Source organism: Amblyomma mixtum, chromosome 7 (genome assembly GCF_055824585.1).
Source record: "Amblyomma mixtum isolate Tamu chromosome 7, ASM5582458v1, whole genome shotgun sequence".
NCBI classification, from domain to species: Eukaryota; Metazoa; Arthropoda; class Arachnida; order Ixodida; family Ixodidae; genus Amblyomma; species Amblyomma mixtum.
This window is the reverse complement of record NC_143018.1, coordinates 149,320,662-149,335,704: the sequence shown is the minus strand read 5'-3', so window position 1 is coordinate 149,335,704 and position 15,043 is coordinate 149,320,662. Positions and strand designations below refer to the sequence as shown.

At 48.4% G+C, this 15,043-nt stretch overlaps 1 protein-coding gene across 1 annotated transcript in view; it reads right to left on the bottom strand.

The window, feature by feature from the left end:
- The window catches only part of LOC149337831 (putative thiopurine S-methyltransferase), a 142,783-nt gene that overhangs the window by 94,303 nt on the left and 33,437 nt on the right, over positions 1 to 15,043 (bottom strand). Inside the window, exons 5-6 of the mRNA XM_089554960.1 lie at positions 6,444 to 6,518; positions 6,299 to 6,384 (exon numbers count right to left, since the gene is read on the bottom strand). Of these exons, the coding sequence (XP_089411086.1) occupies positions 6,299 to 6,384; positions 6,444 to 6,518 (161 nt within the window). The remainder of the gene's footprint in view (positions 1 to 6,298; positions 6,385 to 6,443; positions 6,519 to 15,043) is intronic.

Below are 15,043 nucleotides of genomic sequence, written 5' to 3'. Positions count from 1 at the left end.
TCGACGACCATATGAGGCAGCACCGCACTTCGCTGCAGCCAGGCAACACAGCAAATCTTCCAAGACACTGCAACCACTGCAAAGACTGCACCCCTCTGTTCTATAATGTCAAAATCATCGGCCGCGGCAAAACACAGATAGAGCGAGAAATCTTAGAACCTTTTAAAATCAAGCAGTTAGGTACTGAATGCGTCAGCGACAGCTCTGTCAGGTTCACGGCAAAAGAGTACACTTTCATGAATGGGACATAGGTTGCCACATGTTTCTTCGCTCGCTTAATCAGTTTTGTGTTTTTCTGTTTTGATAGCATTTGTGGTGCTCTCGCGCATGTGCGCCCTGTTCTGATGTTGGCGAAGTAAAGAATTTTCAGTTGTGTTTCCAGCGTTGTCCTGTGTACTTCTCCTCCTTGTGAATGCGTCTTTTTCGCTGGTTTCTACATACCATGCACCAACTGGCCCAACAAGCTACGCTTCTTCAATCAAGATCAGGTGTTTGGTGTCCATTTCTTTGCCATCCTTCCGGATCTTGATCCGGTGGACATCTATCACTTCTTGGCCAGTAAGTCCTTCGAGCATTTCCTTTTCAGAAAGGTGGACAAAATCTATTTCTGAGATGACGCCTCGTACAGTATTGAGAGACCGATGTGGGGTCACAGAGACAGGGATGTCCCCAATGGATACAATTGTTGCAACTTTTGAGTGTTGTATGCTGTCGCGCAGTTCAAGAAGTAAGTCGCCACTGGCCATTTTTGACACCTTGTAGCCAAGGCCTAAGGCATCCGTCAAGCGTTTTGAGACCGGGAATGGGGATATTATCCTTGCTTGCGTTTCTTCTGCTTTACTGTGAATGACATGAAATTTTGGAAAGGATACTTTTCTTTTCTGGAAAAAGTCATCTGCTTCGGTCCGCCCTCTCTTGAGAGAGCGATCAAGTTTTGAAAGGGGGGGAGCCATAAAAAAATTTAGTTTTTCGGTCATGGTGCCAGCCACCCACCATGGAGTCCAACAAGGGGACGCGACAGGTACTTGAAAGAAAGTCCTGCCCACGCCAGCTGTACACCTTAACTATAACCTAATATGACTCAACTCAGGGTAGTTGGTCACACACGGTTAACCCTCGCCGCCAGGAAAAAGAGGAAAAAAACGAAGAGAGGAGGATACAGGAAAGTTGTAAGAAAGGGAATAGAAAAGTGAAAGATAGAGGGGAGGACAGGAAAAGGCGACTGCCAATTTCCTCCGGTTGGGTCAGGCCGGAGGTGCCGTCTGCAGGAAGCTGGGGCCAAAGTGGTGTGTTGCCTCCGCCGAGGGGCCTTAAGGGTCCAAACGCTCGGCATCGGCTCAACCACCAGGATCCCCTTTTCCCCGGACACGGCGATGCCACGCACGGCTAAGCGCGGATGCTCGGGTCCGTGGTGACGCATTGTTCACCATCATCCCCCTGCGGGGATGTCCTTGCGGATGCTCGGCTTAACCCCGTGGTGTCGCCACTCACCAACGTCTGCATGCTGCAGACGCCTCCCTGCGGGGATCATGCAGATTGGTAAAGCAGAAAATTGGGCTAGTTAGTAACGATCCATCTAAAAATGGCACACAGAAAAGCACTGAAAAACAAAGGGAGGACGGACAGGGGCTCCTGTCCTGTCCGTTCTCGCTGTTTCTCAGTGCTTTTCTTTGCGCCAATTTTAGATGGGTTCATGCAGATATCAATACAGTCGCACTGATTTATCGTGCACATACATGCTAAAAGCTTGCTATGCTGCGTTCACGATTTTCACAGGACAAATTTTAGTGCACCCTGGGCGATGTAATGCGAGCACTCACGAGCAGTCTGCCTCGTTAAATAGAGGACTTCGCAACGAATTTACGCACCATCATCGCTGTCATCTGGTCCGCTGTCGCGCAGCATTCCGATCAGGATGCCCGAAACGCTTTGGTTTGGAGAGTCGAGCGGGCGGTCGCTATCAAACCGATTCGGTATCCGGACGCTGAGATGAGGCACAACGGCTTCGATCTGTGCCAGCCCCTCGTCCATAGGTGGTGGCTGTGGGCCGCCTCCTGTAAACAAAATAGGCTTGGTACTGGTGGCTCTTAAAAAGCAAGTGAAATGTACATACCTGTTCTCATTACATCACGGGTTTGCTTCGCTTTCGCGCGCTTCCATTTCTGCTTCAGGTTGTCCCATAGCTTCCTTAGCTGTTTGGGTTCTCGGGTGCGTACGAACGGCCTGCTGTTGAAGTCAGTGCAAAGTCTTTCCCACGCCTTCGCTTTGGCACTTAACGAGACGGCGTCAGTGCGTTTGCACTCGACTGTGCTGTGTATTCGAATGAGGTCCCTGAGAAGGTCCTTTTCCTCTTGTGTAAAGTATGCTTTGCCAGGCATGGTCGTTTCGTTGTCTGCAGCGGTCCGATGCGGTCGCACAAAGTCACGTCGCAGGGCTACCACTTTCGTCCAGCGTCTCCAAAACAGGCTTAGCAGTGTTGCTAGACCGCATGAAGCTGCGGTCGTCTTTGTCGATTTTTCATGTTTATTAAAGAGAAATGCAAGAAAGTGTTAATGCGCCTCTGTATTAGTAATCAATTTAAAAATTACGTGACGAGCAATTTTTTTTTTCATTGAATAAGGACGTTTGCGTGAAGCTTACGACGGTATCCTCACACCCAGACGCGCGGCGTGCGTTCCTCACTTGAGGTGAGGCGAGGGGAGCTTTCAGAGTAAGCTGGCCTCCTCCATCGGAAGTTCGCGGTAAGGAGGCCTCACATGAGGTAAGGAAGACTTCCAAGGAAAGGAAGCTTTCAGAGTTTGGGCCTTAGCCCTTCTGTCTAGTTATGTGAGTTAGTAAGCCATGTTGTCTTTACGCTATGAAATATAGTGACTATTTTCTGACCCAGCCGCCTAGCCTGCAATGTTGTCTTGTCATTGCCACTGAGTGTGCTGATGTAATTTCTTCCTTACACTTGTTGTCCAACGACAGAGAGACTAACCTTGGCCCTCCCCACTTGACACGGTGGTTATGGAGCTGCAAAAATTGTCCGCCGGCCAATCGACATCAATTCCGGAAGTTAAAACCTGGAAAACCAGTTACTAACAAGAGATAAGCTTCTTTCTGACCTAAGGAAACCCTTGACGAGCATGAAGGTCATTACCAAACCATACAGCCACTACACACAGAGTTAGAAGAAATAAGCACTAGCACCGCTCAGGTGACTCGCCAGATGTGTGACCTCGAGGATCGTATGGACGACAAACAGAAACAAACGCGTCAAAACAATCTGGCATTTTGCAGCATTCCGGGCCCAGACCCATCTGTACCGGGGGCCCGACGCAGAAAAAACTCATAATTCGCCATGGCTCCGATCTCTTGGACATCACCCTTGATCCCAAAACAATATACCGCACTCGCTGTATAGGGCACCACGATACTGGTCACTTATTCTAAAATTAACGCTCTTCAAAACGAAAGAAGACATGTTTGCTAATGGCAGCAATCTCACATACGCTAAGTATTTCGTTGGCGGATATTTTTCGCGTCTGTTCGGAAAGTGCGCAAGCACCTAGTTACCTATGCCAAGAGCAAAACTAATCGCTTGTCTTTGCGATACAGGATCTTGTTCGTTGGCACCCGACCGCTTATCTTCGACGAGCCAAGACGAACTTTAACAAAAACATATATCAGAGTGGTTGTTCAAGCAATAGCTTCCGCCCGCTCGGGTACCTGCCGCCCCTCAGCCTAATCTTTCTTTCTGGGCAATTTTCACTAATATACGCAGTTTTCTTGCGAAGCGTGAAATCATCTCCAATCTTCTATGCTCATCTGCCAATAACCTGCGGGTACTTACGCAAACATGGCTCACTCATGCCATCACTGAAAATAAATTTCTTGTTGTTTACCCAAAGTTTAGCCTATTTTGGAAAGATCGCACATCTGCACTAGGCAGAGGTGTCCTCATTGAAGTCAACAAAACGTTTTCATGTACAGCTATTGACATTCCGTCAGAGCTAGTTTGTCGCACTGCGCCTTAAACCGTACAGCTACGTGTTTGTTACAGAGCCCCAAAAACCAGCTCTGATTTTTCTGGAAAACTTAACGATGAGATCTGCCAGTTATCGAAAAAGTACCCGAAATCACATGCCATTCTCTTTGGACCTTTCAATTTTCCAGAGATCAACTGGCAGACAAAGACAGCAGTAGGCAACAGGGAAGCAAATGACTATCGAGGTATTCCTAAGCTCACCCGCGTTTCAGGAGGATGTTCAAACATCCTAGACCTAATCCTAATTACCCACTCCGAAGCTCTCTCATCTATAACTCGTCTGCGCAAAATCAGTGACCGTAAAATAATCCATACAATCTTTGGATTCCAGCCACCACAACGCCAAAATTAAAATAATTCGTCGATACGACAAAGGTAACTATGAAGCCATCAATACCCGCCGCGGTGGCCCAGTGGTTACGGCGCTCGGCTGCTGTCCCGACAGACCTGGGTTCGATCCCGGCCGCGTCGGCCGAATTTAGATGAAGACGAAATTCTAGAGGCCCGTGTGCTGTGCGATGTCAGTGCCCGTTAAAGAATCGCGGAGGGTCTAAATTTCCGGAGCCCTTCACTACGGCGTCCCTCATAGCCCGAGTTGCTTCGGGACGTTAAACCCCAATAAACCACACTAAACCAAACGAAGCCATTAATCATGCATTGAGCCAATATCGCACAACATTCGAAGGTGTCTTTTCACTATCAGACAGTAAATGATAATTGGTGCCTCTTTAAGAACAGATATATCTAAAAAAATAAGTTTCTACGCGGACCGCCAGAAGCTTAAAATAATAAAATGAATCGGCATTAAGAAGAAACGTCTTTTCCGTGCGGCGAAACGAAAGCAAAGCAACGCTTGCGCGCGGGAAAAATACTATGCAGCCGCACACGCGTACCGGACTGCAATCCGCAATGCCAAACATTCTTTCCTTCACTATGACCTTCCAAAAGCATTGACTGTCAATCCTAAAAAAATGTTGGCCGGTAATAAATCATGACCCGACACATATCGTCGCTCGTATTAAACAGTCTGGAGAAGACCCTAATGAAAATGAGTGCGCATAAATTTTTAACAGTGCCTTTTCATCTGTCTCCCACTTCCTACTTCCGCTTCTAATATACAGTCCAATATAGCTGCCATCGCCGTTGCGGAAGCTGGCATTTCCTCGCTCGTTGTACACCTTAATGGTTCATTACTAGCCGGCGGCGATTTAATTAACTCGAAAGTATTGCGCAATACTTACAGCATTCCTGCAGTGTACTTATCTTTATTTTTGGTCACAGTCGCATTCTACAGGGTGCATCTCTGGTGACTGGGAAGTGGGAAAGGTCATTCCGGTTTTTAAATAAGGTAACAAAGAAACCCCATTTAATAACCGTCCGATATGATTATTTAGCGCAGCTTCCAAAGTCATGAAACGCGTCATCTATTCTCAAATCATGGACTTTCCTGACACTAACAACTTCTTTCATCCCTCACAGCTCGGGTTTCGCAATAGTTTGCCATGGGAAACAGAAGCGGCCACCTCTCTTCATGATGCGCATTCTAACCTCGACCTAAATTTACAGACTGTCGCTCTTTTTCTGGATTTAGCTAAAAAGCTAATGTTCCCAAAAGCGTTTACTGCCAAAACTAGCCATAATAAAACGTAGCGTTTTCTTACGGATCGAGGAATTCGTCTCTAAATTTTTTAAATTTCCTCGGCGAACCACCCTACAGCAGACCGCCAGCCAGCAAAACCCGTCGCACCCGCCATTCACTATAGCTTCTTTCCAACGCGCCCGCACCGGCAGATTTTCAACTACATCTTTCCTTCGCACTGCAATAGACTGGAACGGCTTTTTTTTATGACGTTGCGGCCATCGCCTGCCCATCGTATTTTGTTTAAATAATCAGTTCAATTTTAACATGTACGCAATCATATCCAATTATTATTTTGCTGCCACCACTTATGTAATGCCCCCAATGTGGGGGCTTTAAGTGAACTGAAGTAATTTCTGCATGGGCGGTAATTAACACTCGGCGAAATATGGGAATCCACATAGACTAGGAATACTCATAATGATGGTTCAACAGCGCAAACACACACACAGACCGAGAAGGAGACAAGACACCCGCGCTCCTCCTCCTCCTTCTTGGTCTGTGTGTGTGTCTGCGCTGTTGAGCCATCACTATGAATCTACACCAACTAGCCCAATGTGCAGTTCTTCTATAGGAATACGCCATTCCTTTGGCGCGTTCGAAGGGAAGGGGTGACGGCCGACTGATACCTGCAAAGTCGGCGTCGTCGTACTCCGTGGCGTACAGGGCGTAGGAGCAATCCCGCGCCAGCAGCGACTTCATGAGGGCGATGTACCTGCAAGCAAAGGCGGCGCTGTGTGCGCATGTGGGAAGGGCGCGCACCCTTCCTCTCACCGGCGCCTGTCATTCTCCGCCACGGACACCAGGCCGCCTCGGTCCCACACGATGTCCATGACCCCAGCGCATTCCCTGCGGTGGAAGGCGGCTCTTCTTAGGCCCTGAGAGGGGCAGGAGTCGCTTTGCCTTGAATGCACACCAAGGATGGCCACGTACAATTTTTTGCTGGTAGTAAAAAATCATTCTAAGACCCTCCCTCCCAAAGCCGGACGCCGCCCTAGATCGCCAACGAAGCGTGTTGTGAAATTTTTCAGGAACCATGAACTTCGGCCCATGCATGCCGACAAAGAAGGAGGGTTTGTCGCCATGCCGGCGGGCATGCTCATTGAAAAAGCGAGTGAGGCCATTCACCAAAATTTCAAGGCGACAGAACTGAAACCAGGGAAGGTAAAAAGTCAAGCCTTTTCTTTGTGCCAGGAGCTGGGTTTGCTGAAGCTCTCAAACGGTATTTGTGAATATAAGAGTAATAATTTGGATGTGTTCTTTACCGCCAAAACCCATAAAGAACTTGTACCTTTTAGGTGCATATTTATGAAAGGGGCGCCTGGCAGAACTTGGTTAACCAATACCTTTTGAAAGAGCTCAATACCTTGGTAGTAGATGATCCGTTCTCTGTGACAAACAGCCTTCATATTAGGGAATTTTTGAGTGACAACGAGTCCGTCGGATATATCTTTTCAGTTCACGTTGTTGATCAAAATAGCACATTGTCCTGTCGCTTTTTTATCCTACTTTGTGCCGTCTTGTCGCGCTTTAATTCTTGCCAGCTATGAACCAACATGCCCCGGAGTGTGTTTTACTGAAGTACCGGCTCTGGCTATGTTGATCTTTATGCAGCACCAGAGGACATGTTGGTTCCTGAGAAAATAGGACATAACAATGGACCACTTATTACTCGCTTTTCAATACAAAATTGATAAGTCACGGCCGAAAATAACTCCGTGATCACTGTTTGGAAGTTCATGCCCTAGCCTGATGGAGCAGTGAAAACTGTTTTGACATCAGCGAAGTTTGCTCGCCAAAACTTTCGGTGGCGGCCACACGTACGTTTTGTTTCTTGTCGTTTTCCAACTTCTAAAACTCCTGTTAAAGTATATTCTTTGCAGTTCATGCCAGCCTTACCACGCCCACTACAGGACAAAGGCGGTGTCGCGTATACCTCTCCAATTAACCCTGTCCTGTTCTAGCTGCGGCCACCCTATCCCCTGAAACTTCTGAATCCGATCCGTCCACCTAACTTTCTGCCGCCTCCTCTTATGGTCCTGTTCCCTTGGAAGTCAACTACCGATCGTCGCTACTGCTTCGTTTACGTTTACACCGGTGTGTTGGAGGCGTTACGCTGGATCCCGTTCCAGAACCAGACAACGAAATTCTCGCAGAGAACTCCGGCCTGCGCCTCAGCGCCACAAAGCTTGGGATGCTTTTCAGGGCTGAAGCGGCTGGAGTGAGCGGACATCAAGAATGTCCAAGCGCCGAAGAGAAAGTGCAGGAGCAGTCATCGCCATGCCGCCGTCACGACTGGTGCATGCGGACATATGCGAATTCTGCAATTATACAGTAGTTCTCGTAGATTGTAGTGCTGAACAGCGTATTGGTACGTTCACTAGCGAACACGCCGAGAAGTGCTTTTGGTAATATTGAGGCTCGTTCAACACTAACTAGCCCCAGGCGTTTCCCTCTTCCTTCTCCTAAGCATATCACTGCAAGGTGCGCGAAAGCAACCTTTAAAAGCTGGAAGCAGCTATGTCGCCTACCGCCGTGAGTTGTGATTGGTTTATTGGTTTATTGGGGTTTGACGTCCCAAAGTGACTCAGGCTATGAGGGACGCCGTAGTGAAGGGCTCCGGAAATTTCGACCGCCTGGAGTTCTTTAACGTGCACTGACATCGCACAGCACACGGGCCTCTAGAATTTCGCCTTCATCGAAATTCGGCCGCCGCGGCCGGGATCAAACCCGCGTCTTTCGGGTCAGCAGCCGAGCGCCGTAACCACTGAGCCACCGCGGCGGGGCTATGAGTTGTGATAATAAATTATATTTTTCCTTTATCGTCTGAACGCTAGACTAACGAGAGATTTTTGCATTGCAACTGCATTGTTACCTTTCTTTAGTGAAGTAATAGAAAAGCTAATCCTCAATCGCAAAATGAACTATCTCCTCAAATTCAAACTGTTATCAGATGAGCAATTTAGACTCCGCTCTAATTACTCCGCAGAGCTGGAATTAATGGAATTCACAAACAGAACTAAACGATATATAGATATAGGCTTTCTGCCGGTGCTGTTTTCTTAGATTTAACGAAAGCATTTGAGGCAATTAACCACACTAGACTTTACACTAAATTAGAATCCCTCAGCATCTGTGGACCTCCTCAGCTCTTTTACGCAGTTATCTCGAAGACCGCATACAAGTTGCCTAGTCTAACATTTTAAATTTCAATTGACGAGTACCACAAGGTTCCATTTCAAGTCTACTTCTTTTTTCATTTACATCAATGACTCATCTTTGCACCCTATCACAAGATGTGTACTTTAGGCGGACGATAAAATATTTGCTCAGGATAGGAATTTCACACGTCTAATAAAGAAATTAAGCATGGGCTAACAGAATATTGTTTTATGGTGTGAAAATACTTTGCTATAACTTAACCCGACAAAAAACACTTTCATGGTATTCCGCTCCCACCAAAAGCAAGTTATCATTAGCTCACGCGTTTACTCGCAGATCGTATTACTCCTGCCTCGGAATCCGTTACATTTTTCGACATCACGCTTGACTGTCATCTAAAAGTTAACCTACACACCAAATCTATCAGTAAAAAAATTTCGTTTGGAACAAGGGTGTTAATAAAAACATTTCTTTCAACGCCATGTTCTCTTATGCCTCATTAACAGTCAGCTTAATTATTGCATATCATCATGTGATAAAACCTATTCATGCCTCTTGTCATGTATTTCTCATCTTCAAAATCAAGCGCTTCTAATTATCAGACAACAAGCATACAAAACATTCATTCGCGCTAAAATGGAATATGCCTCAGCAATGTGGAACCCTCACCAGGCTTACTTAATACAACTGCTCGAAGCTATCCAGAATCGGGCAGCGCGCTTCATAACGTCGCAGTATTCGTCTCGACACAGCGTTACCAACCTAAAATTGTCTATCGGCCTTGAACCATTAGCACTCCGCAGAAAAGTATCAATTCTTTGTCTTTTACGCAAACTATACTTTAACTTCCCTGCACTACGCGTAACTTTGTTATCTGCTCCCTTACGCTCATCTCGCTGATTATTCAACTCCCTCAGCATTCAGCGGTTGCAAGGTTCATCCAACGCTTTCAACAAATCTTTCCTTCCCATCGCCACAGAGGAATGGAACAATCTTCCTGAAACCGTTGTCATCGAAACTAATCCCACCAGATTTAGGCAGCTAATAAGAGGCCACTTGAACCAACTATAGCTACTTCCCTCGCTCTGCTCTGCCTGCAATTTGAACTGCTTGTGTCATTGCGACACCCCCCCACCACAAGTGTTTTCCCACTTATTTAATTTCCGTACATTTTAATGTTTAATTTTATATACTACTGTTTTGCCTTATATATTCTGTACTATTTAAATTACCTGACGCTAATTTCACGTCAAACTTGTTATTTTTTGTTATGCTTTTTTATGTTTACATGCCTTTGTATGACCGTTTCACACCACTGTCTTCCCCCCCCCCCCTCATGTAATGTCCCAGACGGGATCTTTAAGGGTTCAATAAATGATGATGATGATGATATATTTCAGCCCATACACATTCTCTGCTTCACGTCTTTAATATGACCTAAGCATTCTGTCGTGAAAATACCTCCTTAATGTTAGGTTAGGTCATATAATTTCCTCGCCAATAGTAAGAACACTCGATTCACTGAAGAAATCAATATGTTACTACGAAAATTGAACAGAAACTATGAAAAACAAACTGCTTTTTTTTCTCCGCCATAAAAACCTGGAATTCATTACCACTAGCAGTAAAATCAGCACGTTCGCAGCCCGCTTTCTGCTCTTTACTTAAAGAACATCTCTTATGAATAAAGCAGAAATTTGGGCAAGTTGGTACGTATTCATTTTTGAAACAGCGCAACAAAGACGGGACGTGGAAACTGAGGGGTAAAGACAAACAGGCGCTGACTGGGTTTATTGAAAAAAACACACAAATATATAGACAGAGTTAGGAAAGATTAATCGCCACTATAGTCAACTCATGGCACATGGGACGCCAGATACCCAATCTCCCCTTCGGAAAGGGCTACCGATGGGCAACTAATGCACGTTGCACCCTTCTCACGTACAAGAAAAGCTTCAATAACTTCTCGCGTCATCTTATCACTATGGGGAACATGATGTTGGTGTTCTTATAGTCGGGGGTACATTTGCACTTCTTGCAACAAAATGCGCATTTAGCGAGAGGGTCTCCTTGTGATTTTTTTTCGTAATCTTTTTCATGTTTACATTTGCACTTTCTGCAGTGGACCGCCACGTGTGACAGGGGGTCTTTTTTTCTGGTGTTCTCATGTTCCATGAGTCGCTTGTTGATGCATCTTCCTGTTTGGCCAATATATGTGGCGCCACGCGAGAAGGGAATTTGGTATACTACCCCTACCTCGCAAGGTACATAAGGGGAAACATGGCGCACCTGACAAGCCCTTTTGTTTCCCTCCTGCCTCTGCCTTACCTGTTTGCACATCCTGCCTAATTTCTTCGGGGCAGAAAACACGACATCAACGCCATATCTGCCTGCAACTTTTTTGAGCCCATAGGACATGCTGTGCGCATATGGAACCACTGCCGGTCTTTTATTTTTATTTTCATTTCTTGCACAGCGCCTGTTTGTCTTTACCCCTCAGTTTCCACGTCCCGTCTTTGTTGCGCTGTATAAAAAATGAATCTCTCATGAAAATGTTCAGCTTCATGCCATACGTAAGGTTGCGTTAATCTCATTTTCTGTTTCCCACTCCAACAGCAAGCGGTCGAATTGTTCATCTCGATTTATAATCTCTGCATCTGCCCATAGGCATCTGATGTCCTTGTGTTCTCTCTCACGCTCTTACGCTTTGTTGTTTTATGCCTTTGTTTTCTTTTGTCCGAAAAATCATTCCCGCCAAGTACTGTATAACTTAAGCATTGCAGCAAACTATACTAATAGGTTTCAATTTGATGTATGCCCTTTTTCCAGCTCCGCTGCCAAACTAGTGTACTTATACTCACGTATTTCTTATTGATTGATTGCACTTATGATTTATTTCTATTCCGTTTTAATACACCTTAACCCTTAATAAGCGAAGCGTACCCAGTCAGATTTTTTTTCCGTTTTACACCGTAACTTCGCAGTTGCGTCAGGTGCAGCTGTGGACAGTGCCAAGTTCTGTCGAACTTTGAGGAGCCGGTGTTTGTGTTCTGCCGTGAGGTAGACCGCATCGTCGCGGCTCAGCCAGAGGGCTGCATCGCGGAAAACCCGGACATCAGCCTTCTATATTTCAACATCGCCGTACTCCGCGTTGCTTACTTCGAGCTGCGCGCGCAGCGAGAAACTGTGAGCGACGGTATCCACAAGTGAGGTTCCGCTCCCGTTTGATGCTGCGTTACGCTGCTCATACGGCGCAACTTAGCTTCCAAAACGTTCATCCCCGAATGTTCTTATTTTGCACTTCATCATGGTGCAGTTATTTTTTGTACAGTTATTTGTTTTTGTACGTAACATTCTTGACCGCAAAATTTTACGCAGCCTGGGTGGCCACAGTAAAAATATTAAACGAGCGCCTCACAAACAGTATAATCTGCACAGACCCCTTAAGCTCTCCACCCTAGAAACAGCTCTCCGCCGTAGTGGAGGGCTCCGGATATTTTCGACCACCTGGGGTTCTTAAACGTGCACTGACATCGCACAGTACACGGGCCTCTAGAATTTCTCCTCCAAAGAAATTCAACCGCCGCGGCCGGGATCGAACCCGCGTCTTTCGGGTCAGCAGCCGAGCACCATAACCATTGAGCCACCGCGACGGCTCAAACAAAAATGTAAATATACCCTTTAAGGATTGCTGTAATTAGTACAACAGAAATTAAGGAAAAAAATGGCAGTCGGTTTGGGACAGCGAAGCGAATAATTAACTGCACTTGGTAAGGCCGGTTTAGGTGAGTGAAAGACATGTGAGCATCACGAACGCTTCAACTCTCGCCCTACTCTCGCTCTCGCCCTACCATAAGCTTGACGTCCCGGTTGGCTCAATTGGTAGAGCGACTGCTCCGGTGAAGCGGTGGTCCCGGGTTCGAACCCTGGACCAGGAGGAATTTTTCTTTAACTGCGAAGTTTCTGAGAAAGCTGAATAGCTTTCCTTTGTAGCCGTATGGCTGCGCTCGGGTGGACGTCAATGAGTAATTACTCCCCTATTACGAAGTGACTCTCCGGGGTCTTCGAATAGGCCACACTCACCTTACGCATAACTTCCTGCTAACAAAACAAAACAAACCTGTTTGGAAAGAATGCGGAGATGAAGGTACAAACCACCACATTTGATTCTCTTGTGTGAAACTTGAAACTGGAAAAGCTAAGAAAAATAACTTTACAGAATTTTATAATGAGTGCATTCCTTTTCACCCAGCACTGTTTCGAGATGATAATGCCATTGCTAACATACCTTCCTTTTTTATTTAAAAGAAGTAGGCACACTTGGAAAACTGTAAATTTTGATCCATTGGTTCACTTTATTAGATGATACACCTCAGCCACTTTCCGAATCATGCGAAGAAAGCTGAGGTTTTTATTTAACTGATCAGGACCCTCAAGGTTCTAACCCAACCAAGGCTACTCGCAGAGACTACCTGACCTTCTCTAAGGCTTTTAACATTAGCCAATTCTAAATTTATTTTCCTCGGTTATTACTAGCTAGCACAATCTTCTTAGGCCATCTACACAACAGATGATGTTTCACATTTCTGAAAATTCTACGGAAAACTTAGTCTATACCTTGAGCTTGGCGCATGATGGCCCTAGCTGCATATGAGTCATAAAACCCAACACAACACATATCGTGCGTGAGAGCTTAGTGGCTAAGTATTCTACATGTGCATCCCGTGCCATATTCTCCGAAATATAGACGTCTAATGTTTTGACACATTTGTTAACTTCTGCCGCCGCGGTGGCTCAGTGGCTATGGTGCTCGGCTGCTGACCCAAAAGATGCGGGTTCGATCCCGGCCGCGGCGGCTGGAATTTCTTTGGAGAAGAAATTCTAGAGGTCCGTGTACTGTGCGATGTGAGTGCACGTTAAAGAACCCCAGGTGGTCGAAATTTCCGGAGCCCTCCACTACGGCGTCTCTCATAGCCTTAGTCGCTTTGGGACGTTAAACCCCATAAACCGACCGACCGACCGACCGACCGACCGACCGACCGACCGACCGACCGACCGACCGACCGACCGACCGACCGACCGACCGACCGACCGACCGACCGACCGACCGACCGACCGACCGACCGACCGACCGACCGACCGACCGACCGACCGACCGACCGACCGACCGACCGACCGACCGACCGACCGACCGACCGACCGACCGACCGACCGACCGACCGACCGACCGACCGACCGACCGACCGACCGACCGACCGACCGACCGACCGACCGACCGACCGACCGACCGACCGACCGACCGACCGACCGACCGACCGACCGACCGACCGACCGACCGACCGACCGACCGACCGACCGACCGACCGACCGACCGACCGACCGACCGACCGACCGACCGACCGACCGACCGACCGACCGACCGACCGACCGACCGACCGACCGACCGACCGACCGACCGACCGACCGACCGACCGACCGACCGACCGACCGACCGACCGACCGACCGACCGACCGACCGACCGACCGACCGACCGACCGACCGACCGACCGACCGACCGACCGACCGACCGACCGACCGACCGACCGACCGACCGACCGACCGACCGACCGACCGACCGACCGACCGACCGACCGACCGACCGACCGACCGACCGACCGACCGACCGACCGACCGACCGACCGACCGACCGACCGACCGACCGACCGACCGACCGACCGACCGACCGACCGACCGACCGACCGACCGACCGACCGACCGACCGACCGACCGACCGACCGACCGACCGACCGACCGACCGACCGACCGACCGACCGACCGACCGACCGACCGACCGACCGACCGACCGACCGACCGACCGACCGACCGACCGACCGACCGACCGACCGACCGACCGACCGACCGACCGACCGACCGACCGACCGACCGACCGACCGACCGACCGACCGACCGACCGACCGACCGACCGACCGACCGACCGACCGACCGACCGACCGACCGACCGACCGACCGACCGACCGACCGACCGACCGACCGACCGACCGACCGACCGACCGACCGACCGACCGACCGACCGACCGACCGACCGACCGACCGACCGACCGACCGACCGACCGACCGACCGACCGACCGACCGACCGACCGACCGACCGACCGACCGACCGACCGACCGACCGACCGACCGACCGACCGACCGACCGACCGACCGACCGAC